At 50.8% G+C, this 26,300-nt stretch overlaps 2 protein-coding genes across 5 annotated transcripts in view; one reads left to right on the top strand and one right to left on the bottom strand.

The window, feature by feature from the left end:
* The window catches only part of DELE1 (DAP3 binding cell death enhancer 1), a 20,938-nt gene extending 3,872 nt beyond the window's left edge, over positions 1–17,066 (top strand). For both annotated transcript variants that reach the window (XM_054217553.1, XM_054217552.1), the window contains exons 5-12: positions 4,000–4,055; positions 5,654–5,747; positions 6,474–6,616; positions 7,376–7,534; positions 8,769–8,861; positions 12,313–12,469; positions 12,725–12,989; positions 16,434–17,066. In XM_054217553.1, the coding sequence (XP_054073528.1) occupies positions 4,000–4,055; positions 5,654–5,747; positions 6,474–6,616; positions 7,376–7,534; positions 8,769–8,861; positions 12,313–12,469; positions 12,725–12,981 (959 nt within the window). In that variant the 3' untranslated portion in view covers positions 12,982–12,989; positions 16,434–17,066. The remainder of the gene's footprint in view (positions 1–3,999; positions 4,056–5,653; positions 5,748–6,473; positions 6,617–7,375; positions 7,535–8,768; positions 8,862–12,312; positions 12,470–12,724; positions 12,990–16,433) is intronic.
* PCDH12 (protocadherin 12) lies at positions 15,957–26,300 on the bottom strand. 3 transcript variants are annotated; one of them, XM_054217551.1, is made up of 5 exons: positions 24,054–26,300; positions 23,153–23,489; positions 22,550–22,644; positions 21,394–21,545; positions 15,957–16,810 (listed from the first exon to the last, which is right to left on the bottom strand). In XM_054217551.1, exons 1-5 carry the CDS (start codon positions 26,057–26,059, stop codon positions 16,446–16,448), a joined length of 2,955 nt encoding a protein of 984 aa, XP_054073526.1. In that variant the 5' UTR covers positions 26,060–26,300; the 3' UTR covers positions 15,957–16,445. The 3 variants fall into 3 exon arrangements, with proteins under 3 accessions (XP_054073526.1, XP_054073525.1, XP_054073524.1); XM_054217550.1 differs by having other exon boundaries at positions 23,153–25,876; positions 26,038–26,298; XM_054217549.1 differs by having other exon boundaries at positions 23,153–26,298.

The raw sequence follows: 26,300 nt of genomic DNA, 5'->3' as shown, positions 1-26,300 counted from the left end.
ATCCTTATTCCTTACACTTTCTGCCCAAGCATCTGCAACTCTCAGTTGTCAGAGATAATATATGTCAGAAATAATTTGATTTTGCTCAACACGTAAGTCCTCAGGTTACATTCTTACATTATGCTCTACAGCCATTTTGTGGGAATTTATTGAGAAAAGTCAGGGTGAAGAGATTCAGTAATTTTCACTGAGGGCTCTGAAAAAATGCGTAGTTTTGTAACGTGAGAAGTCCTGTGAATCTTTCTGTGGAAAACAGGAAGCTTGGTGATACCTTTCTCGCAGAGTATGTTTTACTTCCTACAGAAAAAGCTGCCTAAGATTTAGGATTTTATCTTTTTTTTTCTGGTGTTTAGCTACCGAAAGGCAATGAGTCTCGCTAAACCAGAATGCAGCAAGAAGCTGGGGAGAGCAGAAGGAAGGGAAGGACAGACGCCTGGCAGATGATGCAGGGGAATCTGGTAGCAAAGTCTTGCCATTAGAGAACAGACCTCCAGAACTCGGAGCGGAGCAGAATGTACCTTTCACTTCTCCGGTTTGCTGCTGCCAGCAATGGCAAAGGACTTTATAGAGAGAATTCCGTGTCCTCACCCTTTCTTTCAGTTTCAGTTAATTTCCAGATTTGCTTGTGCTGGTCTCGGTGTACGGTGACAATCTGCTATTGCTGTCAGCTGCTTCGTTACCTCAAGTTGCAAAGATCTTTGCGATGGATCCAAACATCCCAGCTTTGCAGATGAGCCGTTCCAGATTTAACATAACACAATATGATAGAATCTATTACTTTTAGTGTGTTTGTAAAAAAAAAAAAACAAAAAAAAACCCACAAAAAAAAACTTGAGGAAATTCGTTTAAAAGTTGCTATAAATAGCATTCTGGATATTACTATCAGCAAGTCTTCAGCTGCACGATCGCATCTTATTTTTTTCATGCAATTCGTGCTTCGCTCGAAGCTTTTTTTGCCGAAAGTTAAAGGCACATATTGAACGAGCGGGTGATTACAGCCAGTCTCAGTGTTATAGCAGCTGAATGCTGCCCTGGGGAGTTGTATTTTACCCCTGGCAGAACTGTAAAATTCGTTATTTCAATTCGGAGATTACAGACATTTCGAAAGCGTGTTTTCATTTCAAAGCACAATGAAACCAATTGGAAACACTAAAATTTTCCATGAGGCAGAAATCCTGGATTTTGTCCAGCTCTTGTTGTGAATTCATTCTTGTGAAGCTTTTGGATGTTTTGGGATGAGCAATCTAGACTGTCTATGAGAAGATTATTAATTCCTTGTTTGGAGCTAGCTTTGAGCAACATTTGATTAGTACAGGATGAACAGTGGGAAAATACAAAATATTTATTAGCTGCTGAATATCTGAGCGTTGGGCATCCAGTACACTGAAAGCTGCAAGATTGCATGGAATAAAGGATGAATAGTCACGTTACATCGTAGCACGTGTTTGGAGAAGTAGAAATGAAGTTGCACAGAAAATTGCAACTGTGGTGTTCCCAGCTTTTGCGTGCGTTGAACACACAACCTCAAGAACAATTTAACGTGGTTTTGTGTCTTCAATATAGCGATGAATTTGTTCAAAGCCTAGTTTCCTATGGAGTTCTGCTGAAGCTTGACCATTCTTTGGGAAGTAAGAAACAAACAATTGGGGTGCACTTGTATGAACTAACATCGGGTTGAAGGTTAATCTAGGCTGGGCATCTCATTCTTCTGAATTGGGATGGGATTCTTTGCTGCCCGGGGGTGCTTTTATTTCTCCATTTACTGCTGAAGGAGCCTAGGTGATGTGTTTAGATTGTGTGCCTGGTACTGAGGCATCTGCTCTGAAACCGGCGAGTCTTCAAAGTCAGGACAGCCGTGAAGAGATTTGGTTTGAGGCTTGCCCAGCCTCAAAGGTGAGTTCTGAGAGAATTCATTAATCTAGTCCTTCAGGAGACGGGGCTGGGTGTCGGGATCGGTGCATCCCTCTTTTTTTCTTCCAGATGACCTTATGCTCTTCGGGAGCGGTAACTCTAATCTGGGGAGATTGCAGGGATTTGGGTGAAGACGGATTTCCAGTGGGAGAGAGGCAGGCGACAGTTTTGCAGCCTGATAAAATTCAGAATTAATTTCTGTTTATTTTTCGTGGGGTAGTAGTTTGTCCAAATTACAGCATGTTTTCTCAGTAAATGACGAATCGCTGATTTAGGAGTAGATGTCTCTGCCAAATGTAAAGTTTCCTGAAAGCGTGAGCGTACTAATGTTGTTTAAACAACTAGTTGGGAGAATTTTTAATACAGACGTTTTTTTCAATGAGATTTGTTGTTGTATGTACGGCAAAAAAATAAATTACATCATGAGGGAGATACCTGAACTCTAAGATAGAGTCTTACAGTGAGAAAGATCAGATAATTTTATGCCTGATCTGAAAATAAATGTAAAGCACAACTAATAAATTCGCAGATTGTATTACTTTTGATGGAATGATGAATAGAAATTGTGTTTGCCATGGCGATCTTGCTTGTTGGGTGAGTGGGGCTTGTTCAGATAAAATACATTTTAATACAGCCAGAGGGGAATTGTTTATCTGGGAATAATGAGGCTGCCGCTGGAACATCGGCCAGGGCTCCGCGTGCGTTGTAAGACGGTGCAGGCACTGCAAGAAGCAATTCCGCCTGTTGCACACTCGTTTCCGCCGCTGTGCCAACACAAGTGCTGGTGTAGCTGTATAGTGCCAGGAATCAGGGAACTGGGCACCCAAAAAACCTGATTTTTCACTCGTATTATCTCCTTGCTCTGCAGCCACGCAGCTTGGGAGGGGAACGGGGGGACACGGCTACTTCTTGGGTTAGAAGCACTGGCTTGAAGTGGTCCGGGCTTCAGCACCTGGTGTTGGGTGTCCAGTGGGATCCAGCCGCTTGTGGCGATTCAGGTTAAAAATAATTGGCCTCTGTCAGCCCTCGCCTGTTCGTCCTCTTTGCTGGAGGTCACCGTCCTCTTGGAGTAGCTGGAGTAAATGCCTGTGTAATCACTTCCAGCACAATTCTGCTAAGAGCGCGGTGGCTTAGCCTTTGCTGTGATGTTTTCGTTAGATAATTCTGATTGAAAGTGGCTGAGCACGTGGCTGTGCCAGCGTATCTAAGAGGGCAGCGATGAGCAAGGGGGGCACATTGGGGTGATAACCTAAGCTTGCATCCGATGCAGCCAGAATAGCACGTCTGATCATCCCCTTGCAGCGGCAGAACTGTATCCTGGAAAGAAACTACCTGGAAAAGGAGCTAGGGAGGCACGCACCTAAGCGTGAGATCTTGGTGTGATGCCCTGGGCAATGGGAACAGGAGCACAATTCTGGTACATGCAAATGAGGCAGTTACAAATTTGAATAAGGAGGCAATTTTACCCTTCCTGTGACACTGCTGAGAGGGTCTGCGCTTCAATAACAATGTTGAAAATTCAGGAATAGTGGCAAAAAGTCAGAAAATTAATCAACTCGGGCAGAAAAGTACTTCAGTTGAAAGACATGAACAGCGCAGTCTGTTTAGAATCACAGACAAGAATCAAGAGGGGTTGATTAGTCGTATCAGGACTTTCGAAAGGAGAATGGGCTTTTTAGTAAAGAGGAAAAAAGGCCTAGAAGAGCCAGCGTCTGCGAGCAGAAACCAGATGTATTTTAATTTGAAATGAAGCCCAGAGGTTTAAAGCGGCGATTACAAGTTGTTGAGACAAACTTTCAGAAGAAGCGGGAGATTCTCTACCGTTTCGTGTCTTCACATCAAGACTGGGGGCCTTTCTGGAGGAGGCGCGTTAGCCAGCTGCACCTTACAGGACTGTATTCACATGTCGTTTTGTCGCTTTTACAAAGGTCAGGCTGGTCAACATCCCTTCTGTTCTTAATGTCCCTGGCTGGGCAGGTGACCAGTCCTCTAGGAGAGAGCTGTGGAGTAGAGAGGATGGGAAGAAGAGGAAGAGGTGAAGATACAGCATTGCTTCAACTTCATTTTTTTGTTCTTTTTTTAATGTAGGGCAGTTCCGCACCTCTGAGAGCTCCAGCCTGGGGACAGTTCTCTGCACTCCAAAGGTGAGCTTTCCTTTTTCACACCCTCCGTCTGTGCCTGAGGACCCATTCCTACAGGAGGACATCTCAATGCAATCCCAAGCCCAGCCTGAGCGATCCACTCACACGCAAGACTCTTTTCTGCCCTGAGTGACTGGAGGCCAGGAGAAGGAGAGACGTGATATGCTGCCCTATCCTTTAGCCAGAGCAAAGTTCCAGGAACTACAAATTGGCATCCCCATCCTTTAAGGTGTCTGTTTAACAGTGGTGCTGGTAGAGAAGAACTGGAAGAAAATGGAAAAAAAAAAAAAAAAAAGTCAAACCCTGTCCAGTAGCACCAGTCTGTTCTCACGTTTGCATTTGGATGCAGTCTTTCACTAGGTGATTACATGCTGGTGCTATTTTGGTTTTTACCAGACAACCCATGACTGGAGAAGGGGATGTCATTCCTCCTACAGCTGGACGTCAGGACTGGCTTTTGTCTGTTATGGAGCGGAAGACGCTTTGGACCTGAAAAGGGTGCCTCAGCTTGAGAGTTGCAAGGCTGTGAATTTTGTTATTGTTCTTGTTGCGATTAAACCTGCTAATTCCTTGCAGTTCACAGTCATAGGTGCGGACAATTCCCCATTTTAAAAATCAGTCAGCTGAACAATTGCTCAAGGACAGTTTGAACAGAGTAAATTCAGTATTTAACAGAGCGGGATCGTCTCTTTGACATGGAAGTGACCTCCAGAAAGGCATTGGCTTGATCTGCTGGGGGGATGAGCGTCGAGCTCCCCGTCCTGGGAGACGCTGCTTTCTGCAGGGCCCGTAGGAAGAGTCTCTGGCTCGTTCGTAGGCAGTGGGACAGGTCTCGGGAGGTTCTCGGGAGAGGAGAGGAGTTGATCCATGTCTTGTCCTCTGATGAGCAGCTCTGAGCGCTGGCTGAGCAGTAAAGCTGTTGGGTGGCAAGGGGCATTTTTGCTGCGTGACTTCCCGGAGCGCGGTGGCATCTCCGGTGGTGTGCAGTGTGTACTGCTGCCGCTCGATGGCACTGCGTTTGTACGCAAGCTGGGAAGCTAAAGCTGCAGGCCAGGCTAATCCGCCTCCCACCTCCCAGAGCTGTGGTAAAGTAAAAAATACTGTTCGTTACTGAGAAAGAAAAGGCATTGTCTGCCGTGCAGGATTTTATTAGGAGTTTGCAGCGTTCAGTAAGCTCACGGTGTGGGCTCAGCTGGGACTGTGTAAAGTGTGTACAAATACGTCAGTGCGTGTTTGGCAGAGACTGTTTGTGCTGCTGACATGATGTGAGAGGGTGAACAAGGGCTAATTTTCCTTGTGAAAAGGGAATTGTGAGTGGTATCAGGTATTTGCTAAATTCTGAAAGGTCTGATGGTGTCCGAGAGGCTACACCAAGCTCCCTGGCCAGGGAGGAGGCGAGCAATATCCATACAGCTTCCCTAGCTAGATGGCTGTGTAGGACAGGGAGGTTTTTTTGTGGATGCATGACACCAGATTACATCATCCTCTTGATAACTACAGTACAGTACAAATGTGTCTCACTGCTCAGTTTCCAAGAAATAATCTCCTATAGGTTTGGTATGTTTTTGTTGTCTTAATAGCTTTCTTCTTTAACTCCTCAGGGTGACCCAGCTCAGCGAGGACGTTTAGAGGAAGCTGCTTTCCAGTTGCAGCAGATTTTCCGGATTGACATTTCCATTGCATTGAATATCCTCGGTAATGTGGACTTGGATTTGTTTTGTCCTTAAACCACACTTTTCTCTTTTTGGAGGACCTCCAAATCGTTGCAGGTCTTGTGTGAAGGCAGAGATGGCGTATACCCAAGCTGAAGCCTCCTTTCAGCAATTTCGACTGTGCTTTAAGAGATTTATTGCCCTTTGTCCCATCCTGCCACCTGATTTATATCAGCATATTTAAATCCAGGCTTGGTTGAAGCCTGCACTGTTGTCCTGACATCTGTAGTTGGAAATTAAGCCATCTCTGTCTTTTTTTGCAACACGAGCTGTCATATCCTTGTATCCTTTTTCATTGTCTGAGATCTCAGTCTTCCTGGCAAGCTGAAAAAGCAGTTGCAGAATTGCAACTCTAAGAAGAGCTGAAAGAAGATGCAATGATCTAAGAAAAAAATCCCTGCCCTATATACACCACTAGTTGCGGCACTAAAAAAGCGAGCCGCTTCTGTGCGAACCATACGTTGTGTTAGCCCGTGATCCTTCTTTGCAAGGAGACTAGAAAAATTCCTAAAACGCAGCGTTGCCATTTTTCCTAAGGAAACTTGGCTCCTGTGGACTGCGGGTTGGTGAGCCAGCCAGAAGCGGACCAGAGCACTTGGCATATGGGCCAGAGAAGGCCCAGGAGCAGGGCAGGGGGGGAGGTTGCTGCGTTTCAGGCTACATTCTGTCCATTTTCTTTTCCCCTGTTTTTACCTTGTTTTCTTCTCAGGGATTGAAAGTATGAGAGCGGGCCATTACAGGGTAGCCTATACCTGCTTTAAACTGGCAGCGGATCGAGGCTACAGCAAAGCCCAGTTCAACGTGGGTCTGTGTTACGAGCATGGCAGAGGCACGGAAAAAGACTTGGAAAAGGTATCCACGGCTTGTAGGGTTGCATATGTGCGGCACAGACCAGGAGAGTGGTCTTTGTTGGGCGCACGGACGCTTTTCTCCTTATGCATGGGTGTGACAGTCTGAAGTCTCGTTAGAAAATGCTGGAAATAATATAAGCTGCGGGTCTGCAGTGCTGGCTTCAGTGTCATAGATCCCCCCAGAGAGGTGCTCCTGAAATCCCCTTTCTCATAGCTGCTGAGGTCTTCTTGTAGGTACACAGGCTGTGCCACAGGCACCCGGGAGGGTACCAAGGAGAAACCTGTCATGTTACTGTATTTAAAACACCGTTGCACATCGGAGGGCTTCTTTACATCTCGAGCCGTCCAGTTTGGGTACCTTAGCTACAGCCTGCCACCTAGCGCGCGCTGGCCGTAGTCAGCATCTTCTGGAGCTGGAAAGATCTGCAAAGGCGGCTTGTTTGGAGTAATTGTGCAGATCCCCGTTGGCACAGAGTAAGCTTTGGTGTCGTTGGCCCAGCGCCACCCCCTTCAACACGGGGAGTTTTGACTAGAGAAGGCAGGGTGGTTAGAGGGCTCTCGTATAGTCACAGTCCACTGTCTCGCTTAAAGACTCTCGTGTTCTTCAGCGGGGAGGCGCGGGAGAGCTGCTGGGGTAAGCGTGTGCAGCTTATGATAGATCTAGACAGAGAGGTTAAGCTTGTCCCGGCCAGAGGGGAGTCATGTCATGTTTGAGGGCATGTGTTGCCTGAATCACACGAGTGTGTTTCTGTTTTTCCAGGCAGCTTTTTATTACTACCACGCGGCCAGCAGCCGTCACCCCATGGCACAGTACCGCTACGCTCGATACCTCTTGTGCCACAGACCTGAAAATGAATGGGACAGGCATCAGAAAGCAGTGACTCTGCTGGAGCAAGCAGCTACGGCCGGGATTACAGAGGTTAGTGTCCGCAGCATGGGGGTTCATCGGAGAGAGCCAGCAGAGAACCCTGTCTAAAGGATTTGAACCACAAGACATCCTAGAAAGCTGCATCTGTGGGACTGGAGGCAAAATGCTTCCTACGTATTTATACTCCTGAGAGTGTATGGGAGACTGCTCTGCCTGCACATGGGAAGCAACTAGGTACTCACTGTGGTGGTTGTCTGTTTTGCTGTTGGGCTTTTTAATGCAGCTCCTAGATTGGACACCTAGATTAGACCATTGGCTTAGGAGAACTGACCTACAGTTGAAAACAGCTCTGTGTTTCATCTCCTCTCAGTTCCGAGAGTACAGCTTACTTTGCTGGAGGAACTTCCATGAGTTGCTTGAAGTAAGAACAGATCCTCATTTTGTATCTGTGACTTTTCGAGATGATTCATCCGCATGGATCTGTGTACCCTGCCCTCCTTTCCCACTCTTTAGGAGATGCGTTTAGGCATGTGCCATCTTGTGTTGCGAATGGCAGTCGTCCTGGCAGTCTGACTGTATCTCATGTAGCACGCTGTTCCAGGAAGTGCATCTGCTGTATCTTAGGGACAGCTCACGGGTAGGAGCCGTTCTCTGGCTCTGACTTCCACCGTGCAGTTTGAAAAGATATTCTGGGTCTTACGGTGTTAGCATGGTGATGTACCTGAAGGGAGCCTATAAGAAAGCGGGGGAGGGGCTGTTGGCAAGGGCAGGTAGCGACAGGCCGAGGGGCAATGGTTTAAACTAGAGCAGGGCAGGGTTAGATCAGCCATTAGGAAGAAGTTCTTTCCATTGAGGGTGGTGAGACACTGGCCCAGGTTGCCCAGAGAGGGGGTGGAGGCCCCATCCCTGGAGACATCCAAGGCCAGGCTGGATGAGGCTCTGAGCAACCTGATCTAGTTGAAGATGTCCCTGCTCACTGCAGGGGGTTGGACTAGATGGCCTTTAGAGGTCCCTTCCAACCCAACACATTCTAGGATTCTATGTTACTGCACGTATAGTGGAGTTCTATCGATGAAATGTGAGTTTTCATGTTTACCATGTCAGACTCATTTTTCCTAGGACAGACCCTCCTTCTCTCAGTCAGGCTCTGAGCAAGCAGGGTATTTAGCACACCCGTCTTGCCTCAGTAACCCCAGCATTTGATCAACTCGCAAAATCAGTAAAAGAACTGGAGTAATTAAGGGGGAAAATCCAGGCTGATTTGTACTATGTGGTTTTGTTGCAGGCACAGGCTTATCTTGGGGTGTTCTACATGAGGGGGCTGCAACCCAAGGAAAAGAGAGGTCTGAAGTACCTGCTGCTGGCAGCGAAGAACGGTGTAAGTACTGCCTTTGTAAGCTACGATTGTTCTCAGTTTGGGATCATTGCAGGTTATAGGTGGCAGATTTTAGGGCTTCTTGGAGATGGGAGTGAGTGTTGGGACTTTATCACGCTGTCTGAAAGGAGAGAGTGGAGCCTTGGTGCATCTTGGAGACGAAACAGGCCCTGGGACACAGACCCTACAAAACATGAATATAGAAATATCCCTATTGGGTTGGAGTAGTTCTTCTAGCACCGGTGTTTATATTCATCTGGCATAATTTTACAGGTTTCCATTATGGAGCATCTACACCCTCTTCAGTCAAACTCTTTCACTACTGTATCATTTTGAGAAGTTTGTTGCGTCTATCTTGAATCTCTTCTTCAAAATTGCCCCGCTATTTCTTCCCTTCTGTAGAGAGGATGAAAAGTTATTTCTATTTCTTTGCAGGGACCTGTAACGTACTTAAATACTTGAATCTCCGTTCAGCCTTCCCCCGTCGTTTGAGTTCGTTCTGACGCATCGCGTGGTCTAGATCACCAACAATTTTCTGGCTTGCTGTTGAACTTTCTCCAAGTGACCCAGGCTTATTTTTTTGAAGGGCAGTGCCACAATCTTGGCATAGTACTGCTCCTCAACCCTTACCAGCACTTAGAGCAGTTGAAGTATGACATGCCACGTCTTGCAGCCAGGTTTCTGCATCCCACAGTTCTGTTTCTTTACAGCGCTGCGACATTGTTCGCTCATTTTCAGCTCTCACGGTGTTGTAATAGCTGTTTTTTTCTGAAGAACTTGTTCATTTTAACTTCAGTCCCCACAGCTTTTGTATAATGGAAAATAATGAATAGCTATTCCCTCTTCTTCTGGCTAATACTTGTGATTCGGTCGCCCTTTAGTGTGTCCTCTCTGAGTCATTTCTTTTGCAGGCTGCAGAGCGCTAGTTTAGTTTGTCTCTCCATGTAGTTAAGTCATTCCGTTTTGCTTGTCAGCCTTCTCTCTATTTTTCTAATTCTTCTTTGACCATTTTAAGATGCTTGGACTAAAAGTGGATTCAGGATGGAGGTGTGCCAGGGATCTGACATAATGAGATCCTCTGCTTTGTTCTGTTTTCCCGTCCAATAATTCCTGATGTTGTCTGCCCTTTTGCATGCCACTGAGCAGTGACTTGATGGCTTCAGGGAACTATCACAGTGACTCACAAATTTCTTTCTAGAGACGCTATTTTGCATTTGTCAACACTAAGTTTCCTCCGTGATTGTATTGCCCACTCTTGATCTTGTGAGATCTTCTCCAATTAATTCTTTACAGTAAGTTTGATCACGCCGAATGACATTACAATACTTGCAAACTTTGCCACTCCAGTTTTCACACACTTTTAAGAATGCAGACACTGTCAGATCACTGGTGGGACTAGACCTGACTAGCCACAGCAGCTCAGACATCACGATACAGTATTTCATTCCAAATCAGCTAAAGATCTCTCATAAGCTGCATCATTGACTCCTTTCTTCCAGCCTGATGTCAGAGGCATATGCTGCACAGTATAACAATGAATTATCTCATGAAATAGACGATTTTCATTTACTGAACGCCTAGTGAGCCCTTAACAACAGAAAAATCTAGCAGGTAGCTGCAGGTCCCAGGGGTACACCTCAGTCGATTGGTGTTTTGCGTGTTTTAATCGCAGCCATGACTGTTCTCGGAACCCAATCATCTTTCCCCATCTCTGCTTCCTGATGGATGCTGGCTGTGGAAATGCCCCAGCCTCATCCTTGGCGGCAGGCTTGTGCCTCGGCTCCCTGGGATGGAACCCCACGTGTTCTGCTGGGAGAAGGGCTCTGTGAGTACGTTCTTTTCCCGTTATTTTGGAGTATGAATTTATGTTTACTGGACGTGGGTGAAGCAAGGATGGCACCATTTAGCTACGACTCCAAAAAAGGGAAAAGAGGCACAATAAGTTGTGGGTTCAGTGTTTCTCTCAGGTTGTTGCTCTGTGCTAGAGCCAAGGGGGGAACTCAGACGAGTGTTCTTCCAAATACAACAACGCTTCAGAGAACTGTTTTACTTTGGTTACCACTTTTTATCCTCCCTTATTTTCTGCGTGCAACCACGGAATATAAAGACCGCATTAAAAAGTGTTGTCGGAGAACCGAGTTTGACCTTCAGATTTCAAAGAATATCGCAGTCACTTATGCCATGCTAATTTGGGGATCTCTTCTCCTCGCGGTCTTGTCTTTGAGGCGTTCATCATATAAGAGATGGCTAGTGGAATACTTCATACTTCTTTAACCCTGTCTCTTGTCACATCTGAAGTGCCAATCCTTCAACATGTTTATCTCTTCTCTAAAGAAGTTTATTGCTGTCATAAACCGAGACTTGCAACATTTTGCAAAGCACCCACTCATTGAGTTCTTCGCTTTCCTCTACCAGCTCCATCCCAGACAGCAACGCTTGCAATATGTTCTGTTCTCATGGCTTTATTAAAACTTGCTACTTACTTCCTTTTTTTTTTTTCCTTTTTTTCCTCTTATTTTCTTTTTTTGCAAAGCCTTGTTTAGATTCTGTTTCTGGCAGTCATCCTCTTCAAGTTATGTTGCTGGCTTTTTTGCTGGAAAAGGCCTGGGTGACCACTAGCCCCTGCTGTCTTTTCAATGTCTTCAGGACCATCATCTTGCTTCCTTGCTATGTGTGACGCTCTTTGTCTCCTATTGGATCTCAAAGATGAAGTCCACAGCCGACATGGAAACGTATCACAGGTTTGGATTTGGCTTCACAGACCCATCTGCAGTGACATCCTCTGCTTTCTAGTTCGTGCCCAGCAGGTAGTTATGTCTGAGTAGTTCAGGTGCTTTTTCTCTGGCACTTGCTTGCTTGATTTCATTTCTGCCGCTTGAGGTTTCTTCTGGAATATAATTAGGTGGGGCTGAGCAAGATAGCGGTGCACTGTGGTGTTGAAGGCCTGATGCTGCCAAGGGGAATCTTCCAACCTTTGGCAGCAAATACCTCTCTGGCATTTGTTATATTTTCACAAGACGTGTGCGTTAGGGCAGTCCACAGGGCGTGCTCAGGGTTTGGGTGTGATCAGGATGTGGGTGCAGTCAAGGCTGCCCGAGTCCTCTTAGCTCTGACCCCTGAGACAATCGGGATATTCTCCAGAGACAGCCAATTCTTTGTTCCCATGACACAGACCTGGATGTCCAAGGGAAATCAGTGAATTTAATTGCGAAACGATAGGAAAGAGCAGAGTCAGGGATAGCTGGTAAGAAATTCTGCTTCAGTGTGCTCGGAGAAGGGACTCAATTACTGAAGATGTGGTCTGAGAGATGGAGGAGTAAACTTTAAAGAAGGTGACCAAAGATAGAGCAGTAAACTTTAAAGAAGGTGTTAAAGACTCTCTGTTCTCCTTTCATGTGCTGTCGTCACTTCTCCGTCGTGCGGGGCTGATTGCCGTGCTTTCTCCTGTGGCTAGGATGCCCAAAGCAGGTATCATGTGGGCGTTTGCTATGAGAAGGGCCTTGGAGTGCAGCAGAACCTGGCAGAAGCGATGAAGCACTACCGACAGTCAGCTGCTGCGGGGAACAGGAACGCCCGGGAGAGACTGCGAGTGTTAGAAGAGGAGGTGGAAGGTACCGCGGGCAGCGGGGGAAGAGGGTGTGCGGGACTGCATCGTGTAGTGACCCTGTGAAAGCCAGGCCCATATTGCCAGAAGAAGGGTAGCGCAGGGCCATGGCAAAAAGGAGTCCTTTTTACTGAAGGGAAGGGAACACTTTTACTTTTCAGTTCTTTGTACTTCTTACCAGCTATTTCCAGTTGAGCTGAAGTGGAGAAGCGATTCCCATAGTACGACGTGTCATTAATATCATGTTTTAATGTACTTTCAGATGTGCAAACAAAGCATCCCTTCCCTTCCGGAATAAGAGCCTCTTCCTCTAGCCCCTGTTTCTGGACTATTGAGCGTGTGCCTGCGGGACTCCACGCCACCCAGCCAAGACAATCTGCCCCCGCCCTGCCCCACTCTTGGAGCGCAGACGGACTCCACATGATGATGCTCGGCGGTGCAGGATGGAGCCGTGCCCTCGGAAACGGGGCAACGTCACTGGAGCTGCAGTGCTTGGAGCCCCACCACTGCTGTTTCTAGAGCAGTCGGTAAGTGACACACGCAGGCAGAAGGGAAGGCAGCCCTCCTTAGGCTGTGTGGAGCTGGAAGCAGGCTAGCAGTGAGCGCAGAGAGAAAGCTTTCTGTTGATGGAACAAGAGCCATTTTTAAATACCAGGGCTTTGAGAATAAACCTTGTGATATCTCTTACGCCACCACGTCGTCTGGCCCTCTGCCTTCCAATACAAGGACGTTTTTAGGCTCCTACATTTCTGCATAGAGCTACATACAGACTCCCACCACGCCACCCATGGTGCTGTGATTTGGGGCTATAATCCCAGGAGCCCTCCACATCTTGCACATGGTCCCCCAGTGAATTTTGCAAGCCACCGTATGGTGATGCTGGCAGCTGACTCTGCGATGGGCCTGGCCTGCGCCCTCTGGGGCGATTTGATCTCACTTCAAGGCTAGCGGTGCCCACAGTGGCTCTGCTACCAGCACAATCTGGGCTTGTCTCTACATTGCCATCGTGGCAGTTTAATCTGCTTTCAAACCTGTGCAAGCAGGAGAGTGAATTCTCGTTATTGGGATACAGGTTTTTGTGGGATATGGCTTATGGATCCAGCTGGACTGGTGACGCTAACGGCTGTCCTCAGCCATCCTGCACCATTGTCAGTGTCCTTTGTCCCCAGTTATTATTCCTCCAGCTCTGGCAGTGAGCTGCTCCCGTGGGAACACCCCTGTGAGGCACAATGAGCAAGGTTTGCTTCAAAATTTATATTGTACGTGTTTGCTAAGCACGCGAGCTCATTTTCACTGAAGTGGATAAGGAATGCTCCCAGCGGGCAGTAACCACCGTCAGGCAGACAGCCGCAAGCAGCTGGTACGGTAATTTCTTCCACTGGGGCAGCTGAATCCGGAAAAAGACATTTGTCCACACCAGTTTAAACTGGTTCAAGGGCATCTGTACAAACTGTCCAGCTTCCTGTAGCCGTGGTGCTCTGGTGCTTTGTGTAGATCAGGCTCTGAAAAACAAAAGCCAACGGCCCCATCCTGAACTTGCTGTGGGCTCCATTCGGCCAGGGAGGGGCACAGCCAGCGCTCAACACGTCCGATTGTTCTTCTAGTCTGGTCTCTCCTTCTGCTCTCAGACCAAATTTTCTTAGCCCGTTTCCTTTATCAAGCAGGATACAATTAGCAGGAAATTCCTCGGGTGGATTTCCTATTCTGTGATAATCCGCAGCGTGCTTACGCATTGGTCAGGACAGGACGGGGGTAAGGGCTGGGGGGGGTTGAAAGCAGTTTGCAGAATCAGGAAATTGAACCGAGAGAGGAATTTGTCTCCTTTTTAGTCCTCTTATTATAATGTATTTTTGTGTAAAGTTTTGTCCTTTGACAGGCACATCAAAGTAACTTTCCAGAGCAAGACGTGAGGTTGTGCCGCGTGTTTGTCCTCTGTGTGTGTTCTCAAGATGCAGAGGAATCCCGTAGGGCTGCATCTCCTCGCAGTCACAGATATGCCTCCCTCGTGGTTTGCACAGCTGCATCTCAGTTAGAATTTGGCTCACTGTCATTGTTTTGGTGCAAGAGGCGGTTTTGTTTGTGAAACAAAACAGCAGGGCATTTCTATTAGCAGAACGGCAGTGTAAGCAGGCTGGGGCAAAACCATCAGCGTAGTTTATTGTCAGCGATGGGGTCATCTGCAAAGCACTTCAGAAACTCCAAATGCAACAGTGGGTATTTTGAATATTAAAGAGTCTGCCTGGGGAAATCTTACTCTGTTGTTTTTGCCCTTTGGTCCCAAGAGCAACAGGAAGGGATAACTTTCTCATTTATTCTGCTTGAAATTATCTGTATGATTGTCTGCTGCTGGGGCTTGTGTGTGCACGCACTAAAAGCAGGGCACTGACACCTCTAGGTGCATGGAAAAGGAACACAGGTAAGACACCCTTGAGATGCTCCAGGATCATGTCTGCCGGGTGGTGCTGCCTGTCCTTTTTTAACTCAACAGTAAAGAGGAAATTAAAAAATATCACCCAGAGACACCTGGCGTGACAGCAAGTTAGCTTTGGAGAAACCTGCGTTGTGAACTGCGGTGTCTGTGGAGAAGTCAGCGCAGTATTTTTAAGGTAAAGATGGTGAAGGAATGAAAGCCGTGTGTATAAAGCGCTGCTGGCCTTGCGCTGTGCCGGAGGGGAGGCTGGTAGTCGCTTCTCAGCCTCGCTTATGTAGTCACAAGCAAGGATGTTGTGCGTTGCTGGCAGCAGAGGTGGTGGCTGACCCTCACTCCCATAGCGTGGTTCCCCACCCGCCCACACGGCCACTTTGCCAGCGTGCCCCACATTTCTTCTGGTGTCTTCTGTCGTAGTTGCAAGGCGCAAACTATGGTACAGAAGAGAGCCCTGTGTGTACACCATCCAGAAGCACTTACCTGCCGTGCGTGCACCGCTGCGTAAGCCTACAACTGCGCTCCAGGTGGTTACGCCACTGTTGTCTTTCCATTCTCTGTGAGCGCAAATCCCCACGGTTACACCACCTTCCTTTGTTACCAATATCCGTATCTCAGCTTTCCTACACGTGCTATTACCCTAAAACTGTCTTACAGCTCACATACACGCAGATCAAAGTGAAAACCCCTAGTATGGGTGAAGCTTGTGACTGAATATTTCAGAACAGTGTTTTCGCGCTTCCCTTTTCCCAGGTTACCTTTGGCAGACTCCAGCCATCTGTTGTCTGCTTCTGGGCAAGGACTACGCTCCAAAATCCAATGGCCTCAAAAGAGAGCATGGAGAAGGAAATTGTGGGCACCTAGTGCAGCCGTAGCAGAGATGCCAGAGCAGAAGCGCTGGTTTTGGGGCGTTTTACAAAATGCCAAGTTCGCAGTGGTAGAACCACGAAAGCTGAAAGGATCGGCGGGAGACAAGAGGCAGATATCCCTTTCTGAGTTGCCTTTTCAGGCTCTCTGCAGACAGATCATCATGTCGCCTGTAGTGCACCTTGTTCCCGAGACGGTAGTGTTAGAAAAAAAATCAATTTTATTTAAATAAGGACTGAGATCCTGGAGCCCGACTCTGCAGCACGTTGCAGAGTCCATGACTGTAATATTTTATCATCCGTGGTGCACAGTCTACAATCACGTGGGTGTAGCTCGACTGTGTTGTGCTTGTGGTTAATTTAACAACATCCCCCCCCCACCCCGATCGGCCTGCCCTGGGAGGAAAGGACCCTCCTGCTGTTGTGCGACTGGAGTGCGACGGTAAGGTGAAGGATGAGGGTGGGAGAGGAGGAAAGCTGGGAAGGCAAGAACAGGCAGGTAGAAGGGAGCTAAACAAGGTGACATCAGTCGTGGAGAAGTTTGATGGGGCGAAGCAAAGGAAGAAAAATGCCTGTCGTGATCAGTCTAGGTGTGGATGATACAATGACCCTGTTAAAGCACACGTGTGCACCCCGAAAGTGGAAAGAAGCTCTGTCTGACTCTTCTCTCCTTATCACAGCCACCAAGCTGCCTACAGAACAGGAGCACCGTCTTCCAGTCCAAGGCTCTTCCCACGCGCCGACAGCTGCCGCAGAAGCCCCGAGCCTGTTTCGTTGTGGACTTGGACCTTCTGGGACAAAATCATTTCAAAGAGGGTGCTCATTTCTGAAAGGAAAGTGCTGGCCAGTCTCGTCCCAGCGGCGTTCGAGTCAGACCCAGCACCTTTGCCAAAGGTTTCAAAGGTCCTTGGTTTCTCCTGCCTCGCAGCTTCCTCATCCTGAGGTGAATGCGGAGAGTCGGGGGAGAAGACGTTGTCCTTGTAACTACTGGTGAGCGGCAAGGAGAGCCGAGCCACCCAGGCCGGGTCAGCAGCCGTCAGCCTCTTGAGGGCCAGCTCTGCAGGGAGCGAAAACAAGAACTGTTGGTGAGACGTGGAGTGGACGAGAGGGGAAAAAAAAAAAAAAAAAAGGCACAAAAGAAAGACAAAAAAAATACTGAGAGATGAGGAGACTTCCTGAAATCAACTGTGAGAGGACTGATTGTAAACAGCAGCTTGAAAAAAACCAAACAAACTAGAACTGGCTTAAAGCTACTGGAGGTTTTGTGTTGGGTTGTTGGGTTTTGGGTTTTTTTAATATAATAACCATTACGATCGCTTTGCTTTTTCATTTATTGCAGCCTCAAGTGGCGCTTCACTAAATTGTGAGCAAAGCCGGGGCAAGCGAGGGTTTAGGACTGACTAAAGGGGAGATGACAATGGAAAGCTTTCGAGGGGGAAGTATCGGACAGAAAGAAGGTCACTAGTGGACTTCCCTTAAGGGTCACTCTCAGGTGGGAATTTGCTGCTAAGCAGGCATATTGAGTCCGCGAAGAAACGGGTTATTACAAAAGCAATAATAACAGAAGCGGAATTAAATTCTGGATTATAAAATGCACAGCTGGATGGTAGAAGACTAGTAACAAAAAAAATTGAGCTGTAAAGTTCATCAATTAGAGAAACAGATGAGGAGCAGCGGGAGCCTGGTGTGGGTGGTGGCTGCGGGCTCGTTAATGTACCAGTAATGCGATTCTGCCCCGAAACGGGCAAATGAAATCAGACAATGTGCTGGTCAAGGTATTCCCTGTTGGCGCGAAGACATAGCCGTGGCATTGTCACTAGGTCTGGCGAGACCTGGTTGGGAGCGTTACGTACAAATCTGATGATCCCTCTGTGGGAAAGAGGATCTGAAAAGACAGAAGTGCAGAGGGAACTACTGAGGTGGGAACAGGAGCGGGTCCAGGCTTAGATGACGGACGCCCCAAGAGGTAGGGGTTGCTTAGCCTAAGGAAGCAAGCGCTCACTGGGGATCCGGCTGCAACCTGTCATTATTTTGATGGGATAAGCACCGACAAAGGAAATCTTTATGCTTAAAATAGCGTTGGCAAAAGAAGAAGTGATTATAACTGTCCATGAATAGACATAAACTGGAAATGAAAGGAAGGACCCCATAGCAGGGTGAGCCTGGAATAGCTTCCTCATCAGACGGCAGGAAAGGAAACGGGGGTTCTTGTTTTTTAAAGTAGAGCTTTGCAGTTGGTAAACAAGGCTCCGTGATGGGATGCACAGACGCCGCCGTCCAGCCCCGCGTCGCTGCGTTTCCACAGCGTAACCCGGAACCACCGGGAGGTTGGAGGCGACCGCCGGCTCGTGAAACGCCGTTGAGTCGGAGGGCAGCAAAACAAATCGCTGGCGTCTGGTAACAAAACACCAAAAACCCCGGCAGTCCCAACCAGATAGCAAGAGCTGGTGTTATTATAATGATTTTGTGGCTCTGACTTATAAAGTGCCCTCCCAGAGGAGGGTCACCGTACTCATGCACTTAATGCTGCTTCCAGAAGGTAATCGATACCCTGCCACCGCCTGGGACACGTGGTCCTCAGTCACTGGCAGGGGCCCTCAGTCACTGAGACAAGTCTCCTTCCTCAGCCAGCTAAGTAATTAGTCCTTTTTCTCTGAAAAACAACTCTGTCCTGGGGTGGGATGGGGGTGAGGGTTGGGATTCAAACCTAGTGGGGAGAAAAGGGCAAGTACATCGCTTCGATTTTGTTGCAGCTGAAGCCCCAAAATTCTCTTGTGTTGCTTAACTTCCAGGATTTCTTTCTGCAATCTCAGTATTTTCTTTCCGTCGCGGTGACTGTTCTTTATGAGATCTCCCAAGCGTGCTGAAATCCCACATTTTTGCTCTAAAACATTCACAGTTGTCTGCTCCTCGGGCTGCGAGAAGCATTCCCTGAATATTTTGACGCTTCGGCTCTGGAGCGGAGCACAGCAGCAGTCCGCTCGCTGCGGGGAGAACCGAGACGCTGTAGGCTGATGGTCCTGTGACCATGAAACCTTGTAATTAGGTATGTTTAATTTGACCGATAACTCTTTACTGCCTTATTTTAATGGTGTTTGGCCTTGGTGGGTTTTTTTTTTTTTATTATTTTTATAATGAATAAAGTTATACCTCTCATCTGCTGCTGCGAACACTCTTGTTTCGCTGGTGGGGGAATAGGTGTTAATAGACGGTGCTGAGCGCGGAGAGTTCAGCCCCTGGCTCGATGCTTAGAGCATAAACAACCCCGATTGTGGCTGGGACAGATTTTCCTGCTGTTTCCCCACACACACACACACACACCCCCCGCTGCGAATAGCACAAAGAGCCAGACAGCCTCAGCCAGCTGTTACGATACTCCTGAGCCCAAGCAATGCTTCCTTCCTCCCTCTCTCCGGATGCAAGTCCGCTTCTCTGTTTGTGTTTGGGAGAGGAGGAAGGAGCCCGGCAGCTCCGTCGTCTGCGCTCCATTGCCTCTTTGGGAAGGTCTGGGCTCACGGTTAAGGTTGTTTTTTCACCACTGAGGCAGGGCAGCCTCTTTTGTCATGGCCGGCACTGCTGCGTGGGCCGGAAGCCACACTGGCATGGCCTCAGCACGCGCCACTGGCGTTTGCTGTGAAATTCCACTAATTTGGTAAAAGGGTGGGTTGGTTTTTTTCCTATCAAATCCACGACGTATGGGAGGCGGCCCTTCACAGATATGGCTGGCCATAACACAGATTTTCTAGCAGGCTACCTGTCGGGGCATGACTGCATCCAGACAGATCTACTGAGCAGGTCCACCAGTCCCTTTACTGGGACCAGTGCATGTCAGTGCACGCATGGGATGGAGCTGGGCAGCCTCTTTGCTCCCTGCTCTTGGCTGCAGGACCTTTAAATCTGAGGGAACTTCCAGCTCTTGTTTCACCCAACCTTTCTTTCGCTTGCTCCTGACTAGAATAAAAGGGCAGGAAGGCAAACGGAGAGAAGCAGCGTGGTTCTCCGTCTGAGCAAGAGGACAGAAAACGCCCAGCTCTGGAATGAAAACCACCGCAGCCGCAAACCTCAATGAGTTCCTCTTGCTGCGGAGGAGCGCGGAGGCTCCACAATGAAATTTCTGCTACAGGACGTGAGTCAGCCCAACTCTTTCAAATTGAAATGCCAGTAGAAGAGATTTTGTAGAACAAATCAATAAAAGGAACATGTAGAAAATGTCAGGCCCAGATGGTATTCACCCCGGAGTGCTAGAGGAACTCAGATATGAAATTGCTTGGTTTATTAACTGCTGTTCGTTAACTACTGCTTCAAATGAATACGGTACAGAGGAAGGGAAGGCAGAAATTGTGACGTAAGTTTTTAAGCACATGAAGGTGAACCTAGAGCAGGCAGATTCACAGAAACCATCATATGTGAGACTCAGCAGAGGGAGAGCCGAGTACCTGCCACTCGGACAAGAACGGACGTGACATTTGCAAGGTGGGGAATTGCATTTTGCAAATGTGTTGGCATCTTTGGAAGAGGTGGGTGAAGGGGTCCTGGTTGACCGAGGACACCCAAGCTCTCAGAAGAGCACCAGCCAGGCTCCCAGGGGACCTGAGCTGCCCCTGAATTAGCGGCCAGGTTCTGTCAGGGACTGGTATGTGTTAAAAGCTGGAAAGCGAGGGTAGGAATAAATAATCTTCCCTGCAAAGGGAGGTCATTAGTGGAGTCCCAGCGATAAATGACATGGAGAGGTGGATGTTGGTGTTGACTCCACTAAAACACCCAACAACATAAAAGCGGAGGGGGGAGGGTTGCTGAAGGACCTAATGATACCGAGTGCCATGAGCAAAAAGTGGCCGGTGGATTTCTGTGTCATCCGCTGTTGGATAATTGTCACGGGGATTGTCATGTATTGATGACTCTCCCATCACGCAGAGGAGGGATTTGGGAGTCACCATGGACAGTTTGGTAACAGAGCTCAGCGTGGAGCTTGGGCAGGACAGGAGTGAAGAACAAAGCAGAAGACCTCCTTATACCACCAGCGTAAATGTATCCTAAACACTGCGCACAATTCCGGTCACCGCATCTCAGTGAAGGTTAAAAACTAAAATTAGTAACAGGTTGGCCACAGGAGATGAGACAGGACTGGTTCAGCCTGGTAGCAAATAGGAGCCTGATGGGGTTCAAAGGGTATATAACATTTTAAGAGGCGTGACTAGGACAACGCTTCACCTTTCTCACTCTGGAGACCATGAAACGAAGGGGCTCAGGTCAGCATGGGACGCGGTTCACGTGGTGCATAGTTAAACTGGACTTCACCCCAACAGAGGTCTACCTCACAAACCAACTCAACAACAGAAGACGCATCCATGGGAGGAAAGATCTACCAAGCGCGATTAAACACATGAAAAAATCCAACATGAAGCTCAGCAAGTCCCTTTGCTGTAAACTGCCTGGTACCAGCAGCGTAGGATGGTCCACACACACTGTCCCAAGTATCTGCCACTGTCAGAGCCACCCTAGGAGACGAGATGTCCCCTGGCTTGCTGCAGACCAGCCAGTTCTCTCTTCTGAATGGGCTCAGTGTGTTACTTGAGGAGATCCCACGGCTGGACCCCCCCCACCAGCCCCAGCGTGCTCCCGGTAGCGAGGCCACCTCACCTGCCTGCGGCTCCAGGAGGGTCTCCAGCTCCTCTCCCACCAGCTGCGGCACGGAGAGCTCAAACCCGCTCTCCGAATCGCGGTCCTCCGCCTCACTCTCGCCATGCCCGCTGTCCTTCGTGCTCAGGCAGTCAGCGTCCAGCCCCGCAGCCCTGCGAGGGGGCCAAAACACCCAGGTCACACTTAACTCTCAGCACGACCCTGCCCCAACGATTACTTTGAAGGTGGTTGTCTTTTTCCCAGAGGTGGGATGTGGGCATTGTCTGTTTTTATCCTTCTGTGGGGAGATCCTGCGCAAACAGGGAGCTGCTGGCTCTTCCCCGTGAATTCGGAGGAGCTTCCCTCGTGCAGGACCAGGCGAGAAGCAGCCCAGGCCAGCCCTGCCCCTGCAGCCCCAGGGCGGCTCTCCCTCCCTCTCCGTCCTCACCAGGTGGAGATGGTGATGAGAAAGGTGGAAAGCTGTGTCTGCCCATGGCCTGGGCAGGTCGGGACAGGGAGGACATGACGAAGAAGTGATGAAGCCCTGGCATCCTCAGGAGCGTTCATCCAGAGATGTCAATAGCATAATTTAATGGGAACACCATAGTTTGTCTCTGGGAACACCTTCAGCTCAGAGCTGGGATGTCTCAGTCCTTCCCATCCCTGCTAGCAGCATCTCCCTCTTGGCCCAGGGACAGATGCCCTAAACTCATGTCAGCAGGCAACAGCACCTCTAAGCAGGTACCCAGAGCCGTGGGAAAACGCACCCTTGTGCTGCTGCTGCCTCCAAAGCTGGGACCCTCTGTGCTCATGAGCGCACCTTCCCGTCACGCTTGAACACATCGGTGTTCCCCTAGCAAGGACAGGCAGATGGTTCGTGGCCATGGAGGAGCTCAGGCGAGTATGGAAGGAGCTGCCAAAGGACCTCCAGGAAGGAGGCAAAGAGCAGCCCTAGGAGGTTGCTGGATACCAGTGGAGAGCACAGCCAGCCCCTGAAGGGAGGACCTACCTCCCCAACTCAGGTCGGCAAAACCGGTGACGAGGTCTTGCCTTGGGTGTCTGCTGCCCTGGTGTCTCCTGCCCTTGGAGGCTCTTGGGCCAGTGGGGCTGAAGCAGAGGCAGCAGAGACGCGGGGCAACGGGGCGTGGGGAAGGGAAGGGCTGAGAGCCAGCCTTACCTGCTGCCATTCTTGGCCGTGTACTTGTTTCCCCTGTGGTTTGTTTTGGGCTGGAACTGGCCCTGGTGCAGCAGGGAGAGCAGCTGGGAGATTTGCTGTAAGGCAGGAAAAGCCTGTTGAGCCCCGGCGGGTCGCCACTCAAGCTGCTTCCTGCCAGGACGTCCCCTCCGAACCCCTCCGGCCTTTTTATAGCGTTTCCTCCTCCTGCAGATGGTTCAGCATCCCCACGCCGGGGGGGGTGGAAACAAGCGGCCGGGTAGCCCACCTGCCCCATCTCTGCCCACCGTTCCCTGCCTGCCCCCTCCCCTGGGGAAGCGAGCACAGGATTGTCCCCTTCTCCCCGTGACAGCCATCCTCCACCCCCAGCTCCCAGGGTGTCCTGGTGGGTGTGGGGAGACCCTGGCCATGGTGTGGTGGCCGTTCATCCTACCCAACCCCTGCTGCTGGGGCACCTCTGCCCAGGGCTGGGAGAAGAGACCAAGCAAAGACCATCAGGTTGCACGTTCCCACCACCCCGGGGTGTGCAAGGCCCGGGCAAGGAAGGCATTGGGGGGAAGTGAGAGGGGTGCCCACACCTCCAACAACACGCAGAGCATCTCCTACCTGCACCGGGGGTGACTCCATCGCGAACTCCCCCGTGGGGCTCTGCTCCGCCAGTGCCACCAGCGACAGCCGGACCAGGCTCCTGAGGATGTGCTGGTGGGGCTGGGGCTGCCCAGGTCCCCCAGCACCCACGGGCTGGTTGGGTGGCAATGGGGGCTCTCCCATGGGCCCCTCTGGTGGCTTCACCAAGCTCTTGCAGTGCGGTGGTGCATCCAGGGGGCTCACAGCCTCTTTCGCCGGATTTTTTGGTCTGTGGGGCTGGCGCTGCAGGATGGGCAGGGTGAAGGTCCCCTGCTGCTCGTCTGAGTCCTTTTGGGTCCTCTGATTTCTCAGGGTCCTGTAGAGAGTGGGGGTGAGGTGAAGGGGAGCCTGTGGGCAGCCACCCGCCGCGGGGGTAGCTGTGCTGGGCAGATCCTCCTGGCAGGGACGGGGGGGCTCAGCCTCCCGGGGACGGCCCCGGAGCAGCGGGACAAGGTGGATGTCCGTCTTCTGGATCTGCCTGTGGGGCTTCTTGAGCTGCTGCTGCCTGCGGGCATCCTCTGCCTCCCTGCAGTTGTAGGCCATGCTGTCCTTCTTCTCTTTCTTACGCAAAGACAGGGTTAAAGCCAAAAGGAGAAGGCACCCGCCCAGGAGAGCGGCCAGGCAGATAACGACCACCACGGCCGGGCTCAGCCACCCAGGATCCTGGGCTGAGATTTTGGAGAACGCCCCGTGATGCCGGAAAACTAAGCGGACCCGGGCCAGGGTGTGCAGGGGGATGTCCCCCTCATCGCTCACCCGCACCACCAGCTCCCGCTCGCTGCCGGCGAGGCTGCTGGCGTTGCTGGCGTTGAGGAAGACCTGCCCCAAGAGAGGGTCCAGGATGAAGAGCCCAACATCATCCCCACCCACCAGATCATACCGGAGAGCCCCGTTGATGCCAGAGTCCACATCCCTGGCCGCGATGGTGAAGAGGAAGGGAGTGCTGGCACATGACACGAGTGTTGCATTGGTCACCGCTGCAGTCCCTTGGGTGCTCCCATTCCCAGGCACCACCCAGAAGCACCCTGTCTCCACATTGACCAGGATGGAGAGTGTGGCTGCGCCTCCCACCAGCACTGGCGTGGTGATGGCGGGTGCGTTGTCATTCTGGTCCAGCACAGCCAGCCTGATGGAGGCGTTGGACGCCAGCTTGGGGTGACCACCATCCTCCGCGGTCACCAGGAACTCCAGACTCTTCACCTGCTCATAATCAAAAGCTTGGAGGGCAAAAACATCCCCAGTGGTGGGGTCGATTGAGACCAGACCTGAAGCAGAGGAGTCCGAGATGCTGTAGGTGATTTTCCCATTGAAGCCCAGGTCAGGGTCGGTGGCACGGACGGTGAGCAAGAAGGCAGGTGCTTTGCTGTTCTCAGCAACAGCAACCTCATAGGTGGCCTTCTCGAAGGAGGGGGCATTGTCATTGACGTCGCTGATGCAGATAGTGAGATGCTTCAGCACCGCCAAGGAAAGGTCACCCTGGTCCCGCACCACCAACGTCAGGTTGTACTCGGCACGCAGCTCCCTGTCCAGCGTGGCGTTGGTCATCAGCACGTAGCTGTGGCTGTTGGTCCTCTTCAGCCTGAAGTGCTCATACCCTTGACTGAGGGAGCAATGCACTTGCCCGTTGCTCCCCGAATCAGGGTCACTGGCCGTCACCAGAGCCACGAAACTGTCTTTGGGGAGGGCTTCGGAGAGGACGGGCACCCGTGCGGCCCAGGTGACATGGACATCGGGAGCGTTGTCGTTGACATCCAGGACTTTGACCAGGATCTTGCAGTGTGCTGGGATGGGGTTGGCGCCCAGGTCCCGGGCTTGCACATCCAGCTCGTAGGAGTGGGTTTCCTCATAGTCCAGTGGGTGCTTCAGGATGATGCTGCCCGTGCGGGCATCGATGCCAAAAGTGCTCAGCACCTCTGGGGGCGCGTGCTTGCTCAGGCTGTACTCGATCTCCCCATTGGGACCCTGGTCGGGGTCAGTGGCCGTGACTGTCACAAGGAGGGTCCCGGGCAGAGCATCCTCCCAAACCTCAACCGTCAAAGAGCTCTCTGCAAAGACGGGGCTGTTATCATTGGAGTCAAGGACGATGACTTTAATTAAAGCGGTACCTGATTTTGGTGGCTCCCCATGGTCAGTGGCTGTCAGCACAAGGTCGAAGGAGGAGTGCAGCTCACGGTCCACTTCTTTAACCACAACGAGCTCTGCGTGCCTCGTCCCATCAGAGCTGGAGACGACCTCCAGGGCAAAGTGCTCGCTGGGGGAGAGGGCGTAGGAGCAGCGGGCGTTGGGGCCGGCATCGGCGTCCAGGGCTCGGTCCAGCGGGATCCGCGTCCGCAGGGATGCGCTCTCCGACATCTCTAGCTCCAGCTCGGGCGTGGGGAACCGCGGCGCGTTGTCATTGATGTCCAGCACTTGAACTTCCACATGAATAAGAGCCAGGTTTCGGGCAGCCAACACGTCAAACGAGACCCAGCAGGGATCGCTGTGCCGGCACAGCTGCTCCCTGTCCACCCGCCCGGCCGTGCTGAGCACCCCGTCCCCGCTCCCCACATGCAGTGGGAACCTCCCGGGGGTCTCCATCAGCTGGAAGGCATCCGCTGCTTCGCCGCTCTCGCCACCCTCGACGTGCTCGGCCAGCGTCCCTATCACCGTTCCCGGCGGCACTTCTTCGAACACCCGGTACTGCACCGTGAACGTGGCCACCTCCTGGGCATCGGCAGAGAGGAAGAGGTACCACCACAAGGTGGGGAGATGGAGAGCGGAGCGGCTCAGCAGCAGCATGCTGCTGGCGAAGCCCACCGCCCCACTGCCCCGGCACGCCACCACGGGCTTGCCCGCCCGCCGCCGCATCCCCCAATGGTCCTTACGGCGATTGCAAGTCCTCGGCATCCTTTCCCATGCCCAAGTCCCATAGGGGCCAGCCACCAGTTGGAAAGAAGGAGAAATGGCGAGTGAGTCCGGCTGTTGTCCCCCACCCCGCCATCGCCAGGGGACAGCCGGGAGAGCCAGCTGCTCCCCGGGCTGAAACGCTCAGCCCGGAGCAGAGGGGACCGTCACTACCGCAGCTTCAGCCGGGGAGCAGCGTCCGTCCGGCTGGGTCAGGGCCGGGAGGTGGACCAGCCGTGTTTCC

The sequence above is a fragment of the Rissa tridactyla genome, chromosome 11 (genome assembly GCF_028500815.1).
Source record: "Rissa tridactyla isolate bRisTri1 chromosome 11, bRisTri1.patW.cur.20221130, whole genome shotgun sequence".
Lineage (NCBI taxonomy): Eukaryota > Metazoa > Chordata > Aves > Charadriiformes > Laridae > Rissa > Rissa tridactyla.
The sequence above is the reverse complement of the archived record's forward strand: the minus strand, read 5'-3'. Positions and strand labels throughout refer to the sequence as shown.